Raw genomic sequence first — 23,136 nt, 5'->3', positions numbered from 1 at the left:
AAAAGAAATCCAATCTTCATCAGTTCAAAATAAAACACATATAGGTGGTCCTCAACTTACGACCACAATGGAGCCCAAAATTTCCATAGCTAAGCAGGATAGTTGTTAAAGTGAATTTTGCCCCATTTTACAATGCCATGGTTGTTAAGTGAATCACTATAGTTGTTACTAACGTAACAACACAAGGTTGTTAAGTGAAACTGGTTTCCCCATTGACTTTGTTTGTCAGAAGGTCGCAAAGGGTGATCACGGAACCCTGGGACATTACAACCGTCATAAATAAATAACCGGGATATAAATATCCCGGTTATTTACGGGACTGCCTGCTGCCACCAATAGCCTCCCACCGGCCAGTACGCTGTCATAGAGACGGGCTCCTCCGGGTGCCGTTGGCCAAACAGTGTCGACTGGCGGCCCCTAGGGGGAGAGTCTTCTCTGTGGGAGCACCTGCTATCTGGAACGAGCTCCCCCCGGAGATATGGAGGATCCCGGATCTACGCACCTTTCGCCGCGCTCTCAAGACTTTCCTATTTCAACAGGCCAGCCTAGCCTAACTTTTTTTTCCCCCTTTTTAATTCAAATGATGAATTTTAAATTTGTCTTAAAAATATTAGGGCTATTTAAATTGTCACGGGCCAAATTTTTTAATCAGATTTTATACTGTTTTTAAATTTTGTAATTTATGTGTTTTATCTGGCTGTTCACCGCCCTGAGTCCTGCGGGAGTAGGGTGGTATATAAATCTAATAAAAATAAAAATAAAAATAAATAAATATGAGCCAATTGCCAAGCAACTGGATTTTGAGCTCGTGACGGCAACGGTCGTTAAGTGTGCAAAAACAGTCAAAAGTCACTTTTTTTTAGTACGGTTGTAACAGTCACTAAATGAATGGTTGTAAGTCAAGGAGTACCTATATACACAATACCCCTCTCCCTCCCTTTCTCTCCATCACCAGAAAGGTGTATTATGTAGTGCTGAATTGGTGTAGGGAGATTCAGGTTCTAGTTCCCCCACCCACCACAGAAGCTCTCTGAGCCAGTCCCTCTCTCTCAATACAACCTACTTCACAGAACTGTTGTGGGGAAAAATAGGAAGGAGGATATAAGGGATATTAATGGCTTTAAGCTCCTGCATGAAAGATGGGATATAAATCAGAAGCAGGGTGGATTTGATTTAATCCAGTTGATTTAAATCACAATTTAAATCATGATTTAAATCACTAGTAAAAAGGCTTGATTTAAATCAATTTGATTTAAATCATAATTTTTAAAGAGCAACTGTCATCTCTGCTACTCCTTTGACCCACTGTTGACTCACCGATAGTCCCAGTGTTGCAGAATATACAGCCTCATGCTACATAACTAAGCGCCATTTCATGCTGAATAAACTAATTTATTTATTTATTTATTTATTTATTTATTATATTTCTATACCGCCTTTCTCCCGTAGGACTCAAGGCGGTGTACAGTGAAGAAAAATATAGATACACAAACATCATAAAATTACTAATTAAAATTATTATTATAACATAGTTTGGCCCATTTATGTATCTTAAATAGAAAACTATCTTACAATAGATTTTTACCCCAAAAGTTTTTTATTAAAATAAATTCGATAAAAATAAAAAAAATCCGATTTAAATCAAAAAAATCGATTTAAATAAAAAAAATCTGATTTTTTTTGATTTTTTAAAAAAAATCATTGATTTTTATCCATCCTGATCAGAAGCAACTTGGAATTAAGGAGAAACTTCCTAACAGTGAGACCAATGAACCAGTGGAAGAGCTTGCCTTCAGAAGTTATGGGTTGCTTTATCACTGGAAGTTTTTGAGAAGAGACTGGACGACCACTTCTCAGAAATGAATCAGAATCAGAATAGAGTGGGAAGGGACCTTGGAGGTCTTCTAGTCCAGCCCCCTGCTCAAACAATTTTCAAACATTTGAAACAAATAAAGTGTCCGGTGACTCACAACTTCTGAAGGCAAACTATTCCACTTGGTCGATTGCCCTCACTGTTAGGAAGTTTCTCCTTCATTCCAGGTTGCTTCTCTCCTTGATTAGTTTCCATCCATTGTTTCTTGTCCTGCCCTCTGGTGCTTTGGAAAATAAATAAGACCCCCTTCCTCTTTGTGGCAGCTTCTCAAATACTGGAATGCTATGGTATCCCCTCTTGGTCATTTTCTCTAGACAAGCGTGTGTGTGTGTGTGTGTGGGGGGAATCTGCTTCTGCTTGAGCAATGGGGTTGGACTAGAAGACCTCCAAAGGTCCCTTCCAACTCTATCCGGATCGGAAACAAACTGAATCTGGCCAACAAAGGATGCCTTAAAGCTCACCCAAACCATTGCCCTATTCTTAGCTCACCAAAGAGCTTTCAAAAACCCACCCTCCTTAATCAAGGGTTCCTTCGGTCTCACGCCTTCCCGCCCAATTCGTGCCCCAAAGCAAAGCCCACTAGCAAGTTTTTTTTTTTGGGGTGTGTGTGTGTGTGTGTGTCAGCCTCGATCTTTGCAACAGGATGGGGCAGCTTTAGTAAAAGAAAGCCAAAGCCCCTCCAAGTGGGGAGGGGGGGGATGCGTGGGCTAAAAAAAGGCACGAAAGCCCCCCCCCCCGTTTGCAAGCGATCGCCCCCAACGCGCAATTGTTTCCCCCCCTCCCCCGCCCCATCGCCTCTTGCAATTTGCGCTCGGAGCACCTTCCACGCACCGGAGCTCAGCGATCCTCCGCTTTCCCCTTTCTTTCCCACGGCCGGTGCCCGACCCCCGGCACGGTGGGACAGGAAAGTGCAGCGATCCCGGGGCCGGCCGCCCCCCCCTCCTCCCCCGTTTGCTCCACGTTTCCTGTCTCTCTAAGCGACGGAGCTCGCTGGCCCGTTTAACCATTGCGGCGCCGTCGGGAAGATGCGCGGCAGAAGATCTGGGGGGACTTTTAAGCGTCCTTTTCCCCTTGGCGCGAAATCGCCAGCCTCACGGAAGGCGGGGTGGGGGCGCGGGTGGAGAGGGGGGGGGGGCAAAGGTTCCTTCTGTGTTTGTGTGTGTGTGTGTGTGTGTATGTGTATGTGTGTAAAGGCAACAATGTGGCCCCCTCACCTCCCCACGGACGCATCTTTGGGTGCAGGGAGTCCTCGACTTTCCGATCGCAAAATTGAGCCCCAAATTTCTGTTGTTAAGTGAGTTTGGCCTCATTTTACCAGCTTTCTTGGCCCAGCGCCTTTGGTGGATCACTGCAGTTGATACAAGGTAGCCCTCGACTTAACAACACTTCATTTAGCGACTGTTCAAAGTTAACAAGGTGTGGGGAAAAATGGGACTTGTGACCGACAAGCAAAGTCCCTGGGGAAGCCAGATTCACTTAACATTAAGTCACATTTGTCAGTGCCGTTGTAACTTTGAGCAGTCAGTGAATGAACTGTCGTAAGTGGGGGACTTACCTGTATTTTGAACTCACTGCCGGGGCCAAAAACTCTTCGAAGCCTTGGATACCCACTTAAATTGTTTTTCCAACTTGGCAAACTTCTGAGATATCCGGATTTCAACTCAAGTTGAAGTTGGAATCCACGCATCTTAATGTTGGCAAGGGTGAGAAATATAGGTAGTCCTCCATGTATGATCACAGTGGAGCCCAGAATTGAGGTTGCCAAGTGAGACATTTGTTAAGTGAGTTTTGCCCCATTTTATGACTTTTTTTGGCCACAATTTGTTAAGCAAGTTGCTGGAATTAAATTACCGTATTTTCAGACTATAAGATACACCTAAATTTAGAAGAGGAAAAGAACAAAAAAAGTTTCTGACCTGCCTTTTTTCGGGCCTTTTACAGTCTTTTTTTGGCCTGTTTCTGGGACTTTTTTCAGCCCATTTTCGAGGCCTTTTTCGGCCTGTTTTGGGGGCTTTTTTTCACCCGTTTTCGAGGCTTTTTTTGGCCCATTTTTCTGAAAAAAACAGTAAGTCTTGTGATGGGAGGGTCATGTCAGGTGAGGGTTTAGTGATGGATCTTGCATCAACCTTCAACCAGCCCCCAACCCCCCCCAACTAGCACTTCACCTCCCAATGACTTTCACCTGATGTGATCTCCCCATCACAAGACCCTCACCTGAAATGACCCACAATTGACCACTGACAAGACACATCACAAGAGCCTTACCTGACATAATCCTCTCATCGCGAAGCCCTGATAAACAGAAGAACATCAACCATGACATTCCCTAAATTCCACTGAAGATGTTATCCAGCCTGTTAACGAAACATTCGGAAGGCAACCCACAAGCTTGGAGAACAAACCTTCACCCTCATCCTACATCCGAGCTACAGATATTCGTCACTATCGCAACTCTATACCATTTCAGACAAATGGTTGTCCAGTCTCTTCTTAAAAGCCTCCAGTGATGGAACACCCATAACTTCTGGAGGCAAGTTGTTCCACTGATTAATTGTTCTAACTGTTAGGAATTAGTGTGTCGCCTGGAGTTTATTCGTGGTTTTGAAGCATTATCTGGACAAATCAGCAGGTCTCAGGAAAGATGCTAAGCTGTGAAGAATGGATGAATACAATAAATAAAATAAAGGTTAAAATAGACTCACCTTGCCCTTTCCAGTTGTACTTTTCTGGTCTCCTGAGCGGTTGTGAGAACTCAGTATGTGCGACTCACATGGAACAGAGGACACGTGTGACTTTGCAAGTTCAGGGAGGTGTGTTAAAAGCCAGACCACACATTTCAATAGGGAAGGACACATTTTTTTGACTAGTATTAGCATAGTTTATTTGTTTAGGTCAGTGTTTCTCAATCTTGGCCACTTTTAGACATGTGGACTTCAACCCCCAGATTTAATATGATCAGGGGGAGGATAACCAGAGAATAATCATACAGTATTAACTGTTTTGAAGGTTAACTAAATGTAACTGTAAATCAGATTACGACCACAATTGAGCCCAAGATTTATGTTGCTAAGTAAAATATTTCTTAAGTGAGTTTGCCCCATTCTGCGACTTTCCTTGCCACAGTTGTTAGTGAATCACTGTATTTGTTAAGTTAGTAACATGGTTGTTAAGTGAATCTGGATTCCCCATTGATTTTGCTTGTCAGAAGTTTGCAAAAGTTTGCAAAAATTAGGTTGAGATAAAATGAAAGATACTGGATCCCTTATCTCGAACATACAATTAAAATTACTTCCATATTTTAATTGTTGTTGCTCTTGTTTATTGCTATTAGTACTACAATTGAACAAGACAAGAAATAATGGTTGGAAACTATGATAATAAAAGAGAGAAGCAACCGAATTAAGGAGAAATTTCCTAATAGTTGGGATAATTAACCAGTGGAGCAGCTTGCCTTCAGAGATTGTGCTCCATCATTGAAGGTTTTTAAGAAGAGACTAGACAGCTACTTACTTGAAATGGTATAGCTTCTGCTTCAGCAGGGGGCTGCTCAACTTCCAGCTCTACTATTCTAAGAATATTTTGCAATTACTTTCTAGAGAGAAATGTTTTACAGCCTTGGTAATTTTGAGATGCGTGGACTCCGTTACTCTTGGCTGAGGAATTTCTGGGACTTGAAGTTTACACCTCTAAAATTTGTCAAGTTTAATAAGCACTGAATTTGACATAAAGCTGCTTTAAAGGTGAGAGCTAGCTGAAAAGTTGGTAAGCGTCTCTGAAAGAACATATCTCCATAAAATAATGTTCTCAATCTAGACAACCAGATGTGGAACTACAATTCCCAGAATTCTCAGCGAGATCCCACCAGCGAGAGTTGCCCAAGTTGGGAAACATTGAGATAATGAAAAGAATTAAATCTACAGAGCTGGCTTTCCTAGAGAGGCCCCGCATACCGGGAAATAGGTGCTGAAATTTGTATGGATGGGTCTGTCCGGGGGTTTATTCTATGCTTTTGCACTGCGATGGCGGAAGGGGGTTTCTGGGGTGAGGGAAATTTTGGGGTGCAAGTGAGTGTTAGAGTAGTGCAATGATACAGTTTCAAGGTGAAGGATAATTAATGCATCATATAAAAAGGCCCGGAGTGGAATAATAATAAGATTGTAATAGTGTGCAATCTTGCATCTGGAAAAGATAAAAGAAACCCCCTCCACACGCTTATCCTGATCCGTGAATCACTTGTGGCTTCCTGGCATGACTTGACTTCCATGTCTTTGGTTTTTGATACAAATAAAATTATCTATTAAGCAATCTTTTAAATTCTACCTGTGTGTCGCTTTGTGTTAAGCAGGACTGGAAAGGGTCAATTTTGATCTGAATTCTCCTGGGAAAAGATAGCTGTAAAGATTTGTTTTTAAATATTTTTGGAATAATATTTTGAAGGCATCTGCCCTGATCTCTCTGTCACTTCTGAGGCATCTAATTTTAAAGGTGTTTATAGCCCTCTTTTAATTCATTTAGACATTGCTCTCTCTTGGCAGTAGCAAAATGGTAAAAATTCACCATCACCCCTCAAAATTATTTGGATGGGAAAAAGGGAGGGATAGCGAGCGTGGGATGTTTTAATTTCAGGAAGACACAAAAACCCAAATCAAATTGATGGATGATCTCAATTGCTGATGTTGTACAATTTCCTCCATATGGGAAAAAAAAAATCAAGAGTCATAAACAGAAACATACAACAGTTCACCCAACTGATTATAATTCTTAGCAAAAAAGGTTGGAAGTGTGGGACTGAGGACCAGGGCTAGGTTTTGGTGGAGAGGTGGAGAATTCATTCCTCAACTCAAGTAAAATGTGTTTTACAGCACATTTCCTCCGTATTTCCCTTTCTGACATTCTGCTGTAACATCGACACTCTGTTCCTACTGAAGACGTAAATTCGTAAAGGTCTTCCTTCAGAATTAAATGATTGGTCTGAAAAACAAGAAGGAAAAAAAAAGAGAGAGATAATTGGTAGAAAAATGGCACTTCGGAGAGAAGGTCGCTTCTGGAGTTTCCCAATATCAATTTATATTGCTTATGATTTATACCATTGCTCATGTGGCAAAATGCTTCTCAGTAAATCACCAAATCAGCATTTGACATGCCTTATAACCCTGCTGTTTAGCCACAGAGTCCTCGGATCCAGTTCCTGTCAGTAAGCGTGACTATCTATAATGGCCTTTGTGGCTCCTGATCCATAGATTCAGTCTACAGCACAACTTGGCAATACGCAACCTGAGGTCTGTGGAGATTCTCAATCATCCTGGTCATGGTTGTCCCAAAAGTGCTTTTCAAAAAGGCAACTTTCTTGTTTTTGTTTTTTTCCTTGAAACCGTTTTACTTCTCATCCAAGAAGCGTCTGAAGAACTGAACTGAAGAAGCTTCTGGGATGAGAAGCGAAACTTTTTCAAAGAAAAACCAAGAAAGTCTATGTTATGAAATGGGGTTGAGGGGTACCCCGGACCGTGAACCAGCTCATGAGTAAACACACTGAGACTGAAATAATTCTGACAGAGGCGTCTTGTGTAAAAATATAATTTACTTTAAAACATTTAAAAAGCACTATGTCTTTAAGAAAGCACATTAAAAACAAAGTCTTATCTGGGTATGTGAAGCAAGGCTATCTCCCTAGATCCCTCTCCACAATACCGAAACAGTTCACAAGAGAATAAAGCTAGCATGAAGGTAAGCAGCTTCGGCGTCGATACATCATCAAGGCAATCCAAGTGGGGGCAGCACAAACTTCACAGCTAAAAGTCACCTGAAGTAAAAACGGTTCAAACAGCAAACATTGCTTGAAGCTTGTGGGAGGAAAAAGGTCCAGCAACAGCAGTCCCAATGATAGCTTGCATGCTACAAAACAGCAAAAGGCAAGCATCCGTGGGAGTTTCTCTGCAACGGCATCTGGAGTTCTTATCTGCATTCTTCTCCCATCTGCGGCGTTGCACTGAGCTTCTTGCAGGAGCTGTGCATTTAGGCCTAAACCAGGAGTCTAGGCCCGAGTAGCAAGCAAAAAGGTCCTTGCTTATATGGGGAGTTAACCTGCAATTAACTAGGGCGGGGAAGGCTTGCAGGTAATTGCCAACAGGAGATGGCTTGATTGAAACCATACTGTTTGTGAGTAGGCAGGTAGCCACAGCAATCCTGGAAACACTCGTGACAGTCTAGTTGCCTTTCGGGAAAAAAAGCACCTTTGGGATGATCCAACCTGAGGGTAAAACCACCGGATGTCATCCTTAGAACACCCACATTACATTACACTTGAAAAATGATTTGGAACTTTGTTATTATATATGTTGACAGCAACAAGACTATTTATTGTATGCACAAAAATAGAAGGACACTTCGATTCCTACCATGGATGAATGGTTGCAGAAGTTGATGGAGTTGGCTGAAATGACAAAATTGACTATTTTGATTAAAGAAAAGAACCTAAGTACTTTTGTTTCCACATGGAGACTGCTTCTATCTTTGTGCTTGAGGTGGAAAAGAACGAAACTTTGATTTTGGGTTTTACCGAGTAGAATGGATAGATTTTATAGAAATGGCTTGCTCATCTTATTATGAAAAAACAAAAAGTTGTGATTTGATGTTAATGCCTTATTTTACTGCAGCAGAGAGAGTTGGAAGTCAATGCTTCTTTTTCTTCCCCCCCCCACATCCTTCCTCACTTCTCTTCCCCCTCCTCCCCCACACCATTTCCCGATTTACTTTTGTATTCTGTATCTTATTATATTTTATAACTCAATAAAAATGTTAACCAAAAAAAAATTAAACTTGAAAAATTGCCTATGGTTCACGTGAGCACCAACATTGGTGAGAGTTTTGCGTTCCTGTATGAGATGTTGCAAAATTTCAGACAAGGATATGGTGTTCTCCTGAGAGATTACCAGTCTGACAGATTTATCAATCTTGGGGAACTGCTGGCACAATTTCAAACTAATGTTTTCCTCTATGGCACTGAAAAAGGCACCAATATCTATGCGTATACAGTGATTTGTATCAGACTTAAGCCCGGTTTAGACTCCTGCGTCACTATCTATTAGGGAACATATGCGTCTGCCGTTCAGAGATGGTTGCATAGCTGTTGCATCTATAATTCTGCAAATGTTAATTAACACTCTAGTTAGGGAGCAAATGTGCCTTGCCTTCTGCTTGCCTCCCAACAGGAAGTTGGATCAACCAATCAGCATGCAAGACAGGCCATCTCCACCAACAGATAGCTGAGATTTGGGAGCTGTATGGGTTGACCCATCTGCAACCTATGCTTACCCACTAATCCCTTAGCAGCATAGGTATCCACCAATGCCTACGTTCAGTTGCAGGCAAGTCTAAATCAAGCTTTAAGTGTTTCCATCTTTGCCCAACTGCCAGTAGAGCTTCCAGGGGCAACTTAAGCCAGATTGATGAAAGCAGCATTTTGTTGGAAGCCCCGTTCCCCCTTTTCAACTGGTATCAAGGCACCACCACATACCCAAAAAGGGCAGAGTCTGCCACACAACAGAATAACAGAGTTGGAAGGGATCTTGCAGGTCTTCTAATCCAACCATTCCTGCTCAAGCAGGAGACTCGATACCATTTCAGACAATCTCTTCTTAAAAGCCTCCAGTGATGGAGCACCTACAACTTCTGAAAGTGACTGGTTGATTGTTCTTACTATCAGGAAATTTCTCCTTAGTTCTAAGTTGCTTCTCTCCTTGTTTACTTTCCATCCATTGCTTTTTGTCCTGCCTTCAGGTGCTTTGGAGAATAGCTTGATTCCCTCTTCTTTGTGGCAGCCCCTGAGATATTGGAACACTGCTATCATATCACCCCTAGTCCTTCTCTACATTAAATTAGATATGCCCAATTCCTGAAACCATTTTGAACTTTGGTGTTGCAGAAGACCCGGAGATTACCATGGACAGGGAAGAAACCATATTGATGGATCATCAAATGAATCAGCCCAGGCTTTTCACTCAAGGCACAAAGGATTGGGCCTTCCTGCAACCGTTCTTGATGTTTTAGCCTCCTTTCCCCTAATTATCTTTGTTGCTCTTCTCTGCACTCTCTCTAGAGTCTCAACAGGACCCAGTTTGTGGGGGCAATAAGCTGACTTTGTATAAATATACAAAAGTATGAAGGCTATTGCTTAACACATTGTAAGCCGCCCTGAGTCTCCGGAGAAGGGTGGCATATAAATCAAATTAAAAAAAAAAAATCTTTCAACATCAAATCACACTACTGTCACTTTTGTCATTTCAACAGTGGGAAAATCCTGTGGATCCCCACAGAGTTCTGAATGATCTTGGAACTTGGCCCGTCTCTCAACCCAACAGACCTACCTCACAGGGTTGTGATGAACAGTGTGGGCACGTAAACTGCTGCAGGGGGATGCAAACCCGCTGTGGCCAGCCCTTCCGGCATGTCCTTCTGCCCATGGATTCTCTGGTGGCTAACAAGGTGAGTCCTCCGACTAAATCTCTTCTCGCAGTCGGGACAACCATACGGTCTTTCCCCCGTGTGGACCCTCTGATGGCTGATCAGGTTGGTGCTTCGGTTAAATTTCTTCCCGCAGTCCCCGCATTCGTAGGGTTTCTCCCCCGTGTGGATTTTCTGGTGCATTGTCAAGCCCGACCGACGGGAAAAGTTCTCGCCGCAATCGGAGCAGGTATACAGCTCCCCAGTCGTATGGATTCTCCGGTGCCGGAGAAGGTGCTTGTTCCGGCTGAAGCTTTCACCACACTCGGAACACTTGAACATTTTCTCGCCCATGTGGTTCTTCTGGTGCCGGATGTACGTGGACCGATCGCAGAAGCTTTTGCTGCACAGCAAGCACACGTAGGGCTTTTCACCCGTGTGGCTCCTCTTGTGAGTGACGAGATGGTGGCTTTGGTTGAAACTCTTCCCGCACTCCGTGCACTTGTAGGGTTTGTCGCCAGTGTGGAGGCGTTCGTGGCGCACCAGGCTGTATTTGTCGCAGAACTGCTTGCTGCAGGAAGCGCAGTGGTAGGGCTTCTCCCCCGTGTGCATGCGCTGATGGGAAACCAAGCTGGAACTACGGCTGAAGGTCTTCCCGCAATCCGAGCACTGGAAAGGTTTCACCCCGGCGTGGATTTTGCTGTGGTTGTTGAGGTGCGAGCTGCGGCGGAAGTGTTTCCCACACTCCGAGCATTCGTAGGGTTTCTCCTGGCCGTGGACTCGGATGTGCACGATATAGCCGGCCCTGGAAAGAAAGGCCTTCCCACAATCGGAGCATTCAAACAGCTCCTTGCCGGTGTGGGCCTGGAGATGCTTGTTGAGGCTATGGAACAGTTTGTCACTCGGTTGCTTCCCTTTGGGGATCGGCTGCCTGAGGATGGTTGCGTAGCGGTCTCTCCTCTGCAATGCAACAGGATCGGTCTCCGGCTCTTCTGGCTGTTCTTCGGTTGACTTATTTGGATTCGAGGCAGGTTCTTTTAAGTCCTGGCCATTTTCTCTTCCTGCCATCATCTCCCGGTGGTCTCTTTGCCCTTCGTCAGCTGCCAAATACAATAATACCCCCGCCGATTAGTACCTCTCTCTTTAGGGTTCAGGCAGGGCAAACAATTCCTTGGGCTGCTCAAAATGCCAAGGAATAAGGGTCTTCAAGGGAGGGGGATTGGAAATTTTGCAGAAGAACCCATTTTTTGCTGGGGGAAGAAAAGGGGGAATCTCAGAAGGAGGCCAGTGAAGATACAGGTAGTCCTTGATTTATGACCAATTCCTTAGTGACCATTTGAAGTTACAATGGACATTACAAAGTTACTTACAACCCAATTCTAAAGTTCCAATGGCTGCCCCTTTCCCCAGCAATCATGTGACCACATTTTGGGCACTCGGCAACTGGTGTTTACTTCCAGTTTTTGACAGAAATGCCCTAGAGTGAACAGTGAGCTCACTTAACACCTACTAGAAAAGAGGTCATAAAAATGAGTCCAACCAGATGTAATCACTTTATGACTATTGTGACTTATGACCTTAATGGGCAGGGTCTATTACAGCCATACGTTGAGGATTACCTCTCTTGCCAATGGTCACCCTACTACCAAGCAGGGTGAAATATGGATAGGTGGAGCGGAATGCCTCAGATTAGCAGCACCTCATGCCACAACTTTTTATTACATTGAGATAGACAGATAGTGAAATATATGTTTTGTCCATTTAAATGTATCCATCTAGCAATAGCAATAGCACTTAGACTTATATACCGCTTGTAAGTTGAGGGCTACCTTACAGCCCTCTCTAAGCGGTTTACAGAGTCAGCATATTGCCCCCAACAATCTGGTTCCTCATTTTACCCACCTCAGAAGGATGGAAGGCTGAGTCAACCTTGAGCCTGGTGAGATTTGAACTGCCGAACTGCAGCCAGCAGTCAGCTGAAGTAGCCTGCAGTACTGCACTCTAACCACTGCGCCACCTCGGCTCTTAGTTCTGGCCGAGACTCAATTTTCCTTTATCTGACCATTGTTTTGGTCATGGCTCCTCCTTCTGTTCCTCAAGGTTATTTCCTGTTGGAGAATTCCCATTATTGGTAGTCCTCAACTTATGACCAGTATTGAGCCCCAAATTTCTGTCGCTAGGCAGGACAGTTTTGCCCTCTTTTATTCTTGCCACAGTTGTTAAGTGAATCACTGCAGTGATCACATGGTTGTTCAGTGAATCTGCCTTCCCCATTGCTTGTCAGAAGATCACAAAAGATGATCACATGACCTTGGGACATTGCAATTGTCATAAATACGAGCCAGTTGCCAAGTGTACAAATTATGACCACAGGACCATGGGGAATGCTGCAACGGTCCTAAGTGTGAAAAATGGTAATAAGTCACATTTTTCAGCGCCGTTGTAACTTTGAACAGTCACTAAATGAATGCTTGTAAGTCGAGGGCTACCTGTATATCCACAGGGAATTAGAGGTCTTTCACATGCTGCTGAACTACAATTCCCAGAAGTCTTCACTGTCAGCCAACTTGGCTAGGGCAGCTGAGGAGACATTCAGCAACATTCTGAAGGCCAAAGATTCTTTGCATTTGCAGTCCTCATGTTATGAGGGCAAAGGGGACCGGACACCTAACATCAAAAATGTCATCAAAAAAACATAACAAAGACTGTTCTTTCTGCACCAACTCAGAAAGCTCAAACTGCCCAAGGAGCTGCTGATACAGTTCTACAGAGGAATTATTGAGTCTGTCATCTGTGCTTCTATAACTGTCTGGTTTGGCTCTGCAACCCAACAAGACAGACACAGACTTCAGAGGATAATTAGAATGCAGATAAAACAACTGCTACCAACCTGCCTTCCATTGAGGACCTGTATACTGCACGAGTCAAAAAGAGGGCTGTGAAAATATTTACAGACCTTGGACATAAACTGTTTCAACTCCTACCCTCAAAACGACATTATAGAGCACTACACACCAGAACAACTAGACACAAGAACAGTTTTTTCCCATTTAGCCATCACTCTGCTAAACAAATAATTCCCTCAACACTGTCAAACTATTTACTAAGTCTCACTACTATTAATCTTCTCATCATTCCTATCACCCATCTCCTCCCACTTATGACTGTATGACTGTAACCTTGTTGCTGGTATCCTTACGATTTATATTGACTGTTTCCTAATATGATTTGATTGCTTATTTGTTCCCTATGACTATCATTAAGTGTTGTACCTTATGATTCTTGACGAAAGTATCTTTTCTTTTACGTACACTGAGAGTGTATGCACCAAGACAAATTCCTTGTGTGTCCAATCACACTTGACCAATAAAGAATTCTATTCTATTCTAAAAAATTGCCATTGCTAAATAACACAATTGTAAAGCATGATCTCACATCACCACCTTTCTTAGCAATGGCAGTTTTGGTAGTCCTAGTTGCTGTCATTAAACGGGGATTGTGCAAGTTGTTAAGGATCTCATGTGATCACAGCCTCCAACTTCCCACTGGCTTCCCCATTGACTCTGCCTTTTCCTGTTATCCTTTATATGGATACCCTCCTTCCCCAAGTCAAGTTACATAATTCAAATTCTCTAGTTCAGAGGTCTTCAAACTTGGCAGCTTTAAGACTTGTGGACTTCAATTCCCAGAATTTTCCAGCCAGCTATGCTGAAAATTCTGGGAATTGAAGTCCACAAGTCTTAAAGCTGCCAAGTTTGAGGACCCCTGCTCTAGTTGCAGTATGGAGGCTGATGCTGCAATGGCTGCCTCCTAGTGCTGAAATTCCGCAGTGAACAAAATGGAGGGCATAAAGCTTACATGGCTGAGACCAAAGACAGCTGGGAGTTGTAGTTCGCCAACAAAGGAACCCTTACCTGTCGTGCTGGCATTCCCATCCTCCTCTTGCTTGACCTCCCTGCTCAGCTGCCTGAGGGTAACATCCAGAGAAGTTTCTTTTGTTTCGGGGAAATTCACTCTCCCCTCTTGCTTCATCCCTGTGATCTGGAACAAAAGAGTAATTTTAATCCGTAACAACGGGTAGACAAACTGGCCATCTTTTTGAGATAGATACTTCCTACACCCCCTTTGTCTCTTTGGGGGCAGGTGGGCATGTTTCCAAACAAAACAGGGCAGCCCCCAACCCACCCCATCATTATTTTCAAAGAAGATAGGAGAAGACCCAGTGAACTGAAATAACAATGGCAACTGTTATTTCAGCACATAATATTTCAATTTTGTTAGGGATTTGAACTCAGGACCTTCTGAATGCAGAAAGGGGCAATAATATACACGTTTCTAAGAAAGAAAGCCTGTAATCTACTACAAGTAGTCCTCAACTTATGACCACAACTGAATCACAACATTGTTGCTAAGCAAGACTCTTAAATGATTTTTGCTCCATTTTACGACCTTTCTTGCCACAGTTGTTAAGTGAATAGCAATAGCACTTAGACTTATATACCGCTTCATAAGGCTTTATAGCCTTCTCTGAGCAGTTTACAAAGTCAGCCTATTGCCTCCAGCAACCGACCTCAGAAGGATGGAAGGCTGAGTCAACCTTGAGCCGGTCAGGATTGAGGGAATCGAACTGCTGGCAATTGGCAGAATTAGTCTGCAATTCTGCATTGTAGTCACTGCGTTTATTCATGGGTCCATGTTGGCAGGGAAGTATAAGTACGGGTAGTCCTCGACTTACAACAGTTCATTTAGTGACCATTCAAAGTTATAACGGCACTGAAAAAAGTGACTTCTGACTGATTTTCAGAGTTATGACCTTTGCAGCATCCCCATGATCATGTGATCAAAAATCAGATGCTTGGCAACTGGTTCATACGGTACTTATGAAGGTTGCTGTGTCCCAAGATCACGTGATCCCCTTTTGCTACCTTCTGACAAGCAAAGTCAATGGGGAAGCCAGATTCACTTAACAACCAGGTTGCTAACTTATCAACTGCAGCGATTCACTTAACAACCAAAGCAAGAAAGGCCATAAAATGGGGCAAAACTAAATTAACAAATGTCTCACTTAACACCAGAAATTTTGGGTGTTGACAGTATTATGGTCGTAAGTCAAGGAGTACCTGTAGTTCTCAATTTACGACCCCAATTGAGCCCAAAATTTCTCTTACTAACCAAGACAGTGATTCATTGAGTTTTGCCCCATTTTGCAACCTTTCTTGCCACACCTGTTAAATGAATCACTGCAGTTAAGTTAGAACACGGTTGTTAAGTGAAGTGCTTGTCAGGTGGTTGCAAAATGTGATCACATGATCCTGGGACGCTGCCTCCGTCATAAATATCAACCCATTGCCAAGCGTCCGAGTTTTGATCATGTGACCACGGGGATGTTGCAACAGTGTGAAAAATAGTCATAAATCTTTTTTTTTTTTTTTTGCAGTCTTGTTGTAACTTCAGTCGCTGAACGAATGGTTGTAAGTCGAGGACTACCTGTGGTTTTCTGTTGGGCATTAGGAAAAATTGAAAAGTGCAGATAGTCCTCAGGTTACGACCACAATTGAGCCCAAAATTGATGTCGCCACCTGAAACATTTGCCGGATTCTGGCAGCCATTTTGGATGTTCCTTTGATGTTATGGCAAGACTTGTTTCTGTGTGGTGGTTGGCTGTGTATTTTGTCGGGGTTTGGTTGACATGGATCATATTATGAAATTAAATTATGTATTATATTATGTATTATGTTTTATTATATTAAGTATTATGTTCCTTAAATCAAAGGAACATCCGTAATGGCTGCCTTCTACTGCATATACCCCTAGGAATAAAGGATAGCGCCCAAACCCACGTTTACACTCGGAAAAGAGCTACCTAAAGTCAAAGACAAAATACAGAAGGAAGGCAACAACCACACAGTATACAAAATCAATTGCAATTCTATGTGGGACAAACAGGAAGGCAATTCATGAACATGAACTAGCAGTTAAACGGCACCATCAAAAATCCCTGATCTCAAACCACACTGATCATAAACAACACCAGTTCGATTGGGAAGGAACAAAAATCATTGGCCATGCCAGCACCCGCCACACACGTGAATTTATTGAAGCCTGGTATTTCTACCAAAGGAGCAATTGACAAACATTGATCTAGATCCAACATATGAATAGGTAAGAAACCCAACCATTCAAATGACCAGTCAACAAGAGAACCAATCAGCTGCTCAGAATTCAAATCCAGCTCCAAACCATCAAATGACCAACTGACCAAACTGTCACACAAGACATTTATAAGCTAAAGGAGAATAGGACAAGAAAATCCTGCTGATAACGTTACCTAATCTGGTAACGAAACGTCCAGAAACTTAAAAAAAAAAAATCCACTTTTTTTCAGTAATGTCAAAGAATTTGAAAGAATACAATGAATTTTGTAAATAAAAACGGTGACCGTTCACAAAGATTACTAGGTGCAAATAGAAATACACATTATTTCTATGGCAAGGAAGATAAAGCAGGCATGGTTAAATTGATTATTTTAGTCAAAGAGGTACATTTGTTTTCATTTGGATATCCCTTCTGGAATTGGTGAAGAAAAAAAATATGAAACTTTTGACTTTGGTTTTGTTGATGAGAAAGATTTGATGTTATAGGAGTGGCTAGTTATATATTAATGTGTAAAAGCAAAAAGTGGTTGGAGTGTGTTCACCTTGTACTGTGCTAAGAAAAGTTGGATGTCAATGCCCCCTTTCTTTCTTTTTTCTCTTTCCCTTTGTATCTTACACTCCCTTTTCCCCACTCCCTTTCCTTCCCTTAATTTCTTATTTTTTCTTCTCTTCTTTGTATTTGATATAATAAAAAATTAAAAAAAACTAAATTGAAAGAGTTTGGAGAGCAAACCGCTGCCAATTATCTATCTATCTATCTATCTATCTATCTATCTATCTATCTATCTATCTATCTATCTACCTACCTACCTACCTACCTACCTACCTACCTACCTACCTCTCTCTCATTTCTCTCTATTTAATTACCTATCTAATTTAGTGGCCACCCATTTGACCACAGGGTAACTCTGGGTGGCTTACAATTTTTAAAGGTAAAATTATATAAAAAACATCCTATACAAATATAAAAATACAAAATACAATCGCTAAAAGATGGAGGGGATGAGCAGGAGAGGGAAGTGGGATCCAATATTAAATAGAAAATTTGTACAAAATGTTTTATAGATGGCACCTTCCACCGGCCAGACTCGCAAGAATGTTCCCCAACACCCCCTCAACATGCTGGAAATGTAAACTATATAAAGGAACTTATTACCACATGTGGTGGACCTGCCCACTGGCAAAACAATATTGGCTAACGATCAGAAAACAAATTGAAGAAATAACCCAACAAAGAATAGAAATGAGGCCAGAAACCTTTCTATTAGGTATAATAAATAGACAATATGAAAAGGAAATAAAATACTTAATCATTCACATAACGACAGCAGCGCGAATAATTTTTGCACAAAATTGGAAAAGTAGTGACATACCAATGGAAGATAAAGTAATTAGCAAAATCACGGAATGTACAGAAATGGACAGACTCACAAAGGAATTACAAAATAGAGAAGAACACTATTACTACCTAGTATGGGAAAAGTGGTACACCTGGTTGGAAGGCAGAAAAGGGAAAATTAGGAAGTAAGTGGAGTGACCTTACAGTAATAGGAATATAAACTACGAATACAGGTTAACAATGAATCACCAAGATAGACATAAAAGACAGACTAATAATAATGAGGAGTCAAAAGTACAAATAAGAATATACAGTAGAGTTACGATAAACTTGATATATATTTGAATCTTTGTTTATATGTTTACATGTTTTGTATGTTTTGTTGTGATTTGTTTAGTTTAGTTTGTATTTTCAAATAAAAAAAATTAAAAAAAATATAAAAATACAAAATACAATCACTAAAAGATGGAGGGGATGAGCGGGAGAGGGAAGTGGGATCCAATATTAATCCATCAGCCCCTCCAACATGAAGTTTCCTCTTCGGAGGCCCAAGCCAACTGGCAGACCCAGGTTTTTAGGCTCTTACAGAAGGCCGGGAGGGTTGGACCAGACCACACTCCAAGGGGCAAGATGTTCCAGAGGGCAGGCACAAATGGCAGAGAAGGCCCTTCTCCTGAACCCTGCAAACTGGAATTCCCTGGCCGACAGGGTCCACAGCATGCCTCCTCTGCTGACACGGGTAGGGCAGGCCAATAGCAATAGCAATAGCAATAGCAATAGCAATAGCAATAGCAATAGCAATAGCAATAGCAATAGCAATAGCAATAGCAATAGCAATAGCAATAGCATTTAGGCTTACATACTGCTTCACAGTGATAGCCCCCTCTAAGCGGTTTACAAGTCAGCCTATTGCCCCCAACAATCTGGGTCCTCACTTTACTGACCTCGGAAGGATGGAAGGCGGAGTCAACCTTGAAGTAGGATGAGATGTTCCCTTAACCCAATCCCAGTGGGACGAGATGGTCCCTTAAGTTTTGCCCCATTTTATCACTTTTCCTACCACAGTTGTTAAGTGAATCACTGATAAATTAGTAACCCAGTTAAGTGAATCTGGCTTCCCCACTGACTTTGCTTGTCAGGATGCACGTGACCTTGGGACACAGCAACCGTCATAAGTACGAACCAGTTGCCAAGTATCTGAATTTTCATCAAATGCTCATGGGGCTGCTTCAAAGGTCGTAACTGTGAAACATGTTCAGAAGTTACTTGGTTCAGTGCTGTTGCAACTTTGAACGGTCAGGAAATGAACTGTTTGTGAGTCGAGGACTACCTGTATGCCATCCTTCACCCAGCATCCAACTTCAGTTGGGGTCCCCGAGCCAGAAGTAACCCTCACCTGCTGATCTGGCTTCTCACGCTGCCTTAGGAGGAAGCGTTCTGCCAAAGCTACCGCATGGAAGCAGCTCTCAGAATCCTGTTCCCGGATCCAGCTCAGCATCTCCAGGGGCAGGATAGCCAGGAACTGCTCTAGGATCACCAGCTCCAGCATCTCCTCCTTGGTGTGCCTCTCGGGCATCAGCCACCGGTGGCAAAGTTTCCGGAGTTGGCAGTAAGCCTCCCACGGGCCCTCGGCCTCCCTGTAGCTGAACTGCCGGAAATGCTGGCGCTGGCATTCGGAATTGACAGCTTCGGGGCCTTCAGTTTGCTCCTCGCTTCTTTCACTTGGGATCCTGAAGTCTCTGCTGTCCAATGTAATTTTGGGGACCTTCTCTGTTTTAGCCGAGTCAGACACGGTTCCTGTTCCTTCCAAAATGGACGGGAAAGCCTTGGGGCCATGCTGCAGCATCGCCTCCGGCAGCTTGGAGAGCCCCTGGCCCAGAGGAAGAGCTGGGGATGTGTTGAGAAAGTCACACCTTTGTGCTTCCCACTGTTGTGGCTCCAGACTCTGGCCTCCGGACTCCTGTTTAATGTGCTGACGTGAGGAGCACAATCCTCCCGATATGGTCTCGGTATACCCAGCCAAGTGGGCATGTCTCTCAGATTCCAGGTCCTGCTTTTCCATCTTGATTTCTGGCTTCACATCCGGGTTAACGATGACTCTCTGAAACCCCGAGGCTGAAATCTCCACCTCCCGCTCCAAAGACATGATCTTTTTCCCTAGATGAATCTAATTCACTTCCAACCCGCCATTTCTTCCTTCAGATGCAGAGGAAAACATCCAGCATTAGGTTCCTGCTTCCCTAAGGCAACGGGGGTTGGGGGCGCGCATGTGTCCTCATGCTTCTCATCCTCTCCCAAAATCAATTCCCTAAAAAAATAAGAAATAGAAAAATTCATGAGCAGGACAGGAATACTCAAACAGGGCCTCTCCGGTGTTCTAAGTTTCAATTCCCATCATCCCCAACCAGCAGAGCTAATGGCAAGAGATCACATGAGGTATAATCCTCAAAATTGTACAGAATAATGTGCTCCTGATTTAGAGCTAGTGTTTGGCCTGTATGTTTCTGGCTAACAGGGCAGAAACATGCTGCATGGGAATGAAGCCCTGAAGTCTGACACGCCAAACACATCATGGAGCACTGATGACGTTACTTAGTTGGGTGATAAAATGTCTGCAGGAATACATCCAAGGCAAGCTCAGAGAGCACCAAGGACTCCACAGTTCAACCTCGAGCTGCAGATATTTTCTTCCCCTCAAAGAATTCCACATTTTTAAAGTCCCCCAGTCCTGATTCACTCTTTTCTCCTGAAAGCTATTTTTCCCTTTCTTTTCCCCCCCTCTCTATTGTTGGAGGATGCTTTACCCTTAACTCCCAATCATCCTCTCCACAGGTAGTTCTCGACTTACAACCGTTCATTTAGCGACCATTCGAAGTTATAATGGTCCTGGAAAAAATTATTTCCAATAATCTGATCACATGATCAAAATTCAGGCACGTTTACCCACTGGCATGTTTTTATGGTAGCTGCAGCATCCTGGGGCCACATTATCATTTGCAACCTTCCCAGCTAGATTCTGACAAGCAAAGTCAATTGGGGGGGGGGGAGCTGGATTTGTTTAACAACCATGTGATTCACTTAATAATTACACAACAGATAGTCTTTGACTTACAGCCATTTGTTTAGTGACCATTCAAACTTACAACAGCACTGAAAGAAATGACTTATGGCCACATTTCACTTATTTACGACCATTTGCAGCATCCTCGTGGTCATATGATCAAAATTCGGATGCTTGGCAACTGCTATGTGTTTATGACGGTTGCAGTGTGCCGGGGGTCCCGCGATCCACCTTTTGTGACCTTCTGACAAAGTCAACGGGTAAGCCAGATTCACTTAACAACCGTGTGACTAACTTAACAACTGCAGCGATTCACTTAACTGTGTCAGGAAAGATTGGAAAATGGCAGCAAAACTCACTTAACGACTGTCTTGCTTAGCAATGGAAATTGTGGGCGCAATTGTGGTTGTAAGTCGAGGACTACCTGTAATTATGCTGAACAATTTGTGGCAAAAAGGTTGTAAAATTGAGCACAACACACTTGGACGACCACTTTGTTTACTAACAGAAAATCAGCTTTCACTTGTGGTTTGCAACAGAATGAACATTAATGCTATCAATAGCTGGCTTCAGATTGTCACTTGCTAGCAGGGCTCCCTGGGTTAAGAGCCCGCCAACTTTTCCCCCCAATCTGACCTCCGTTTGCTGGATTGTGGTTGTGGTTGTGGTTCATCCCAAATGAACCATTCTCACTTGGAATGGGGTAACTCGCCACGGCCAACTTGCCACGAGCCAATTCACCACGGCCAACTCGCTGCAAGACAACTTGCCACAGCCAACTTGCTGTGGGGACAATTTAACAATTCTATTTAATTATTTAAAATAAATAAAAAAAATATTTTAATTTTTGCCATTCACATTTCATTCTGTCCCCTCCTTTTGCATCCTTCCTCTAATAATTCTCTTGTACTATTTCTTCAATATTACTGTAACTCTTGTCCTGCAGGGAATTGGCCGTGGCAACCACGGAGAATTGTCATAGGCCCATTCTCACTTCCCAGAGGGGGAAAATACACAAACAATGTAATTGCAACAGACATTGCAATTGTAAACCACTTAAATTAAAGAACGTAGAGAAGAGCAACAAAGATGACTAGGAGCCTGGAGGCTAAAACCTATGAAGAACGGTCGCAGGAATTGGGTATGTCTAGTCTAGTGAAGAGAAGGACCAGGGGTGACATGATAGCAGTGGTCCAATACTTGAGGGTCTGTCACAGAGAGAAGGGGGTCAATATGTTTTCCAAAGCACCTGAAGGACAGACAAGGAATAATGGACGGAAACTGATCAAGGAGAGATTCAACCTAGAAATAAGGAGAAATTTTCTGACAGTGAGAACAATCAACCAATGGAACAGAAGTTGGCTTCGGAAGTTGTGGGAGCTTCATCACTGGAGGCTTTCAAGAAGATTTCAAGACTGGACAACCATCTTTCAGAAATGGTATAGGCAAGGGATCCTGCTTGAGCAGAGGTTGGAGTAGATGACCTGCAAGATCCCTTCCAACTGTTCTGTTCTGTTCTGTTCTGTTCTGTTCTGTTCTACTCTACTCTACTCTACTCTACTCTACTCTACTCTACTCTACTCTACTCTACTCTACTCTACTCTACTCTACTCTACTCTACTCTACTCTACTCTACTCTACTCTACATCCTATCCCTATCCTTATCCTATCCTATTCGGACTTGCATTTGAATTAAAGTTACTTATCTGCTTAGCTTCCATTTCAATAGTTTCCCCTGCCATGATCCTTGATTTATGCAATGAGAAGAAAATTCACACCGCCACTTCGTCCATTGGCAGTCATGTGCACGCAATCAAAGGTCGTTTGGAGGGGGTGCGGCGTGTACCCCTCTTCTTTTGGCGTTTCCCATTGCTCCCGCCTCGCCCCGCCGCCTTCACTTACAGATCCCGAGTAAGGCCCGAGAGATCTTCCTTTGCAATGGGAATTCCGGTCGCGAATAAAGGCTCGCTTGTGTGGAATAAGCCCCCCTCCACCCAAAATTAATCTGCAATGTAAAGGCAGGCGAACCCGCTTGCAAATTTGCCGAAGGACCGAACGGCGGGTTCAACAGAAAGAAGCTCTCCCCGCCCCGTTTCCCGAGGCTCCTCCTCTCTAGCAAACTAATCTGAATTTTAACCCTTCAAAAACCGAAGTTCCTGCCTCTAATTTTGCTTTAGATGTGGTTTTTTCAGAGGATGGGTGGCGCTGAACAGCAGCACGCCTCGCTTATAAAAATATATTTGCTTTTCGATTGTAATAAGGACGCTGG

General features: G+C 43.0%; 1 protein-coding gene across 1 annotated transcript in view; it reads right to left on the bottom strand.

Annotated features, from left to right (window-relative positions):
- Positions 1-22,924, bottom strand: part of LOC139310062 (uncharacterized) — a 67,967-nt gene extending 45,043 nt beyond the window's left edge. Inside the window, exons 1-6 of the mRNA XM_070934227.1 lie at positions 22,770-22,924; positions 19,203-20,114; positions 14,227-14,353; positions 10,242-11,412; positions 5,384-5,441; positions 4,139-4,165 (exon numbers count right to left, since the gene is read on the bottom strand). Coding sequence (XP_070790328.1) covers positions 4,139-4,165; positions 5,384-5,441; positions 10,242-11,412; positions 14,227-14,353; positions 19,203-19,952 — 2,133 coding nt within the window. The 5' untranslated portion in view covers positions 19,953-20,114; positions 22,770-22,924. The remainder of the gene's footprint in view (positions 1-4,138; positions 4,166-5,383; positions 5,442-10,241; positions 11,413-14,226; positions 14,354-19,202; positions 20,115-22,769) is intronic.
- Positions 22,925-23,136: the final 212 nt, after the last annotated feature.

The sequence above is a fragment of the Pituophis catenifer genome, unplaced genomic scaffold (genome assembly GCF_029215685.1).
Source record: "Pituophis catenifer annectens isolate HBS135680 unplaced genomic scaffold, rPitCat1.0.hap2 SCAF_2, whole genome shotgun sequence".
Taxonomy (NCBI): Eukaryota; Metazoa; Chordata; class Lepidosauria; order Squamata; family Colubridae; genus Pituophis; species Pituophis catenifer.
This window is presented reverse-complemented; position numbering and strand designations above follow the sequence as displayed.